Source organism: Hakea prostrata, chromosome 9, assembly GCF_041222555.1.
Source record: "Hakea prostrata isolate BN-2017 chromosome 9, UWA_Hpros_2, whole genome shotgun sequence".
NCBI lineage: Eukaryota > Viridiplantae > Streptophyta > Magnoliopsida > Proteales > Proteaceae > Hakea > Hakea prostrata.
The window spans coordinates 48,675,593-48,681,345 of NC_142608.1; the positions used below are offsets into that span (position 1 = coordinate 48,675,593).

At 41.4% G+C, this 5,753-nt stretch overlaps 1 protein-coding gene across 1 annotated transcript; it reads left to right on the forward strand.

Moving 5' to 3' along the window:
- The first annotated feature begins 4,097 nt into the window (after positions 1–4,097).
- Positions 4,098–4,789, forward strand: LOC149005398 (uncharacterized). Its single transcript, XM_089135887.1, has 2 exons — positions 4,098–4,187; positions 4,310–4,789. Exons 1-2 carry the CDS (start codon positions 4,098–4,100, stop codon positions 4,787–4,789), a joined length of 570 nt encoding a protein of 189 aa, XP_088992013.1.
- The last annotated feature ends 964 nt before the right edge of the window (positions 4,790–5,753 follow it).

Here is a 5,753-nt window from a genome sequence, read left to right on the forward strand (position 1 = left end):
GATTGAGTGAGTAGATATGGTTCTGGAGTCCTCTTCACATGTCAAATTTCTAGTTTTACATGCCTCAAATGAAACATTGAAAATTATTGATAAGATTGTACGACCCTTGTGGTTGGAGTGTAATCCATTTCGCTGAATAGAATTTTTTATAAGAGACAGGAATCAACTCAGGCAATTAGGGGGCAAACATGAATCAACTCTGCTATATTTAGTTACTTTTTCTCCTAACAAGCAGTTTTATATATTGGGGTTGGAGGCATTACATAATGGAAGGGATTAAGCCCATTGTCTCTAGGGGATTCGGACATTGATTTCCTGCTTGAGTCATCCCTTGGGTTTAGGAATAATGATGCTTTACATGTTTAGTAAAATCGGAGTGTGAATCACCTCTCTGAGAAAATGTAATGCTTTTCCACCAGATTTTTTTGTGTGGGTATATTTTTGAAATTGATAAAATAATTTAGAGATGGACTCCCAATTAATTTTATATGGACTTCACACAAAGTATGTAGTGAAAAAACACTATGAGTGCTCCCTTGATGAAGAAGTGATTCATAGTCGTAAAATAGCGATAATCATGACCACAAATTACAGGGGAGTCCACAGGGTTAGGGTGATGGGATTTTTTTTTAATGTTTTATTATTTTTTACTTATGGGCTCTATCTAATTTGTGGTTGAAAGACCGTTGGGGTGCTCCCCAAGGAGATGATCCACATCAATCCGGCTCACCTCACCTTCAGTATTTCCTAGATGCTTTCTTTCACCACAAATTTGAGTGGGACACATCGACGTGGAAATTTATCTGGTCAATTTATTTGTTAGCAATGGACTATCCATTTCTTTGTAGATGTGTGCCATGTGTCCCAACACCACATCATATAGTTGAAATCCCTTTATCAATCACATCAATCGACTCTTTGATGTGATATTAATGGATTTTAACCATTTGATGTGATGTTGGGACACATGGCACACATCTATAAAGAAATAGACCATCCATTTCCTTGTTAGGGCACCCCCTCAACGTTTTGAGTAGGCGGAACCATTCTGTTTTGGTTCTTCTCCACATTCTTACCGGCAGGAATTTGCCTATGATTTTATCAACTGGTATGTTGATATAGAAAGATCTCCTTATTTCTTCACCGCGGGTTCTCGCGTCATTTTCTTGAAAAGATATTAGATCACCGTGGGACACTTTCAAATGAGTAATGCTTACCATTCCATTATTCACACAAACCCTTCGATGACTTATCGGCTGCCTTGCTTGAGGAATAGTTTCACGAAAATGGAGATGAACCGGAATAACGTCCGATCTTGTTTCTGGATTGAGTGGAAAAGGGATATAAAAATGAGCCGGATATTGGTATGTAAAAACGTCTCAAGTGTTCAACAAAAGAATAATTGACTAAGGTGACTACAATCTCATCCCTACGATTGGGATATTCTTCTAGCCCTCAATTCAATCGACCAAACTCGGCACGGGACAACCTCATTTTCGTCAAATTCGAAGCTATCTTTCAGACTTCTTGGCCGACGTGTTTGAACCTAATTGGATCAACTGGCTAAACGTTTGGATCACGTGCCAGGTCTAGGTGCCACTTTCCACATCAGAAGAGTTCACCCTTGCATTTGGACACATCAGATAGAAAAAGTTAATACGCAAGGATAGAGTGATAATAATAATAAGTTTTTCCGTAATCAAAGTTGATTCATTTTTCCTCCTTGTGAGTGTCGCCGCTTTACCTCCTTATGAGTGATTTCTTCAACGTTGTTTAGAATATTCATCCAATGGTTCATCCCAAGCTACGAGGAGGTAGTTCCTCCAGGGGCGGTAGAGGGCAAGGACATTTGAGAGCACCGTAGAGACTCACCAAGCCAGAGCAAGCCCACTTTCCACCTCCACATCACCGGAACCCTAATGCACCTCAACCAGCCAGACAACCAAATCTTGCATCTCCTGATCGGATTGGAGAATCAGAAGATGAGGATGAAATCCAGTTAACAACAAAACCAACGGAAGATTCAAGATATTCTACTGAAAATACACTGGTAGGTAAGGTGATGCCCGATAAACCATTCCGGCGACAAGCGGTATTTGATGCCCTATCTAAAGCTTGGAACACCAAGTTCCTGTTAGAAGTGATTTCCAAGGAAGAGGAACTGTTTCTATTTCGGTTCAAGCACCCAGCGGATTTACAAAATGTGTTGTGGGAAGGACTGTGGGCAGTGTCAGGCACCTTAATACTACTTGAATGATGGGGAGAAGATGAAAAATGGGTATTTATTGAGATTGAAGTGTGGATTCAGCTACACAACTTACTTGATGAATATGCCACATCGGAAAATGTTTTTCAAATGCTCAAGAAAATCGGAACTCCACTCAGAGGTATGTTTATTAAGGGGATGTAGTTTGGAAAACAAATTTCTTATTGTAGGTGCAGAGTTTGAATCAACACTACCAAGCCTCTGAAAATGCAGATTACAGTAAATGTTGGAGGTAGGAGCTTACAAATTTGTGTGAAATACGAACATATCCCACTTTTCTGCTATGTATGCAGTCTCTTAGGCCATGTTGAATCGCGGTGTACTGCTATGTATGATCGGCGAACAGCTCAAGGGTATGATTGGGCACCAGTTAGCTTCTCCTGGATAGGAAGTACTCAGCTGATCTGAGAGGCATTTCTCCCGAAGGAAGATTGATTGAGCATGCAGAAAAAATTTTCTTCCCTGCAAGCACCGATGAGTCTCGAAGCCAAAGCATGCCGCTGGATTGCCGAACTACTTTGTCGAGACCTCTCACCGGTAATGAGCACGACAAAGGTGAATTGCTAGGTTGTCAGATGTACCAGAATGACCTCACTGTCATTCCATTGGAGAATACTATGCGCCGAATAAGACAAGGCACGCGTACAAGCTACGATGATCTCTCTAATAGAACTCAGACACCATCCACACAATAGACTGCTTTGCGTGATTCCTACTTGCCAAGCCACAAGGTACCACCTCTTCTGAAATCCAAATCCCAAACCTAAACTAGGCCCTACTCACCCATCTACTGAACTCTTCGTTACCCATACCCAACCAACTACACTTAGCCTCCCAACATGACCTATTGAGCTTGCTATTATCCATAATCCCCCATCTGTCCACTTTCTCTCTAAATCATGGGACCTCATCTCTCTTGCCCACTATTGAGGACCCCACCACCCAGGTGGACATTTCTTTTCACAATAACCTTCTTGGCACACCTTTGTCTACGGGAGGAATGGCAAATCCTATCCTAGCCATCGCTCCCTTATCTCAGAGCAAGAGAGTGGAACCACAATACCCTTCCACCCGTGAGTCTCATGCCACACAATTGGTAACAACTGTTCTTTCCCTGTCTCACTCCCAACTACACACACCAACTCCCTTCAAGCCAAATTACACTGAGACGTTCTCCCCTGACCTGCACCCATTACCTTGTCTTCCCTCACCCTTGAGTCCATCTATTTCACAATTCGACCTTCCCCACTCTATCACACACTATGAAACCACATATACCCACTGCAATACTAACCCAAGTAGCAACAACCCCCACCCAGAGGAGCTGAACCCTATAGCCCCACAGGAGGAGACCAAGCAGCTTAAGCAGAAGACAGTGCAAAGTCTCAAGGTGAAAGTTAAGGCAAAAAAATTGAAAAATGTGGAGAAGTTTAGAGGCAATCTGATTAGTGCAGGTGAACATTTTTTATCTCTAACCCCCGTGGAGGATGCAAGTAGTCATCTAAACGGGAGTCAATGAAGATACTGACATGGAACTGTAGAGGCATTAGGGGACCTCTCACAGTTTGTAACCTCTGCAATCTCTCGAGGACAAGTGAGGTAGATATCATATTTTTAATGGAAACCAAAGCTCATAAGAAGAATTTGGATTCTCTGAGGAGGAAATTAGAAATGGAGGGGATGTTGGTAGTGGATCCTATCGGTTTAGCTGGCGGACTGTGTCTATTTTGGAATAAAGGTTTTGAAGTTGATATCCAGAGAAGTAACCAAAATTTCATTGACACTTTCATTCAACCCCAAAATTCGGTTGGTTTTTACTTCATGGGGGTGTATGGTAATTTGGTGTGATCTGAAAGGAGAGAACTATGGAAGGAAATTGGCAGATTTGGGGAGATTAGAGATCAATGGTGGCTTATGGCAGGTGATTTCAACTCTTTTCTTTGTTGGCAAGAAAAATCCGGAGGGACATGTAAAGGAAGTGGAGACATCTCAAACTTTAGGAATATGTTGGACACATGTGAAATCATGGACTTACATTCGCAGGGACCTACCTACACTTGGAGTAACAAGTGCAGGGGAAAGGATGGTATTCGTATCAGACTCGACAAAGCCTTAGCTAATGTAGCTTGGGGTAACACATTCCCTGAGGCTCTTGTGTTCACCAAGGCTGTAGTGGGATCCGATCATAGTCCTTTAGTTATAAATACATATGGGAAACCACAGCGTGGACCCAGACCTTTAAGGTTTCAGGTGATGTGGCTGAGACATGCGGATTTTAATCTTGTAGTTGACTCTGCTTGGAAAAAACAACTGTTAGGAGAACCTGAAGATGTAGTGGGTGAGAAATTAAACAACTGTAGGAAGGCCTTTTCAGTGTGGAACCAAAAAGTTTTCGGAAAACTGCAAACAAATATTCAATTTACAATGCAACAGTTGGAAGAACTACAAAATAAGCCCATTGATAAGGTTGATCATGCACAGGAGAGTTACCTCTTAAGCAGAATGGAGGATTTATTATTATAGCAGGAGGATTTTTGGGCCCAAAAGTCAAGAATCGACTGGCTTTCAGTAGGAGAATACAACACCGGGTATTTTCATGCTATCACCACTCAGAGAAGGCAATACAACGGAATTATGAAGTTGAAAATCATTGAGGGTTTATGGACCGAATTAGAAACTTCTATTTACAAAGAATTCTAGGCATACTACAAAAGCTATTCTCAACAGAAGGTTGTGACTCAGAAGCTATAAAGGAGATTTTGGAAGTGCTGAAACCGAGTGTAGCTGCTCAGGAAAGTAACTATTTATGCAATCCACCATCGAAAGAAGAAGTGAAAGGGGTTTATTCCAGATGCACCCTCTCAAAGCCCCAAGCATGGATGGATTCCCACCTTTATTTCTACAGAAATATTGGGATCTCATCAAACTAGAGTTAATGCTTTTTCTAACATATTTCTTTGCAACAGGTATTCTCCCATCTCAGGCCAATGAAACTCTAATTAGCCTAATCCCGAAAAGACCATGCCTTGAGGAAGTTGATCAATTTCGACCTATCAGCTTAGTCAATACCTACATGAAGGTGGCAACAAAGAATTATAGTTGAACGATTGAAATAGTTTCTGCCCGACATAATTGATCCAGAGCAATCTGCTTTTGTAGAAGGCCGTGCTATTTTTGATAACGTAATTGCACATGAGCTCTTCAACAATGTAAAAAAAAAAAAAAAAAAAGAAAAAAGGAAACAAGAAGCTGGTGATCATGAAAATGGATATGCGACGTGCATATGATAGGATGGAATGGGACTACATTAATCAGGTTCTATCTCATCTTGGCTTTCCTGCAGCTTTTGTTAGATTGATTATGACTTGTATCACTTCAGTGGAGTATTCCTTACTCATCAACGGGGCCATTAGATGTGATATCAAGCCTTCTCGATGGGCTGCGACAAGGAGACCCTTTGTCTCCATCAATTTTTGTGCTCTGTACA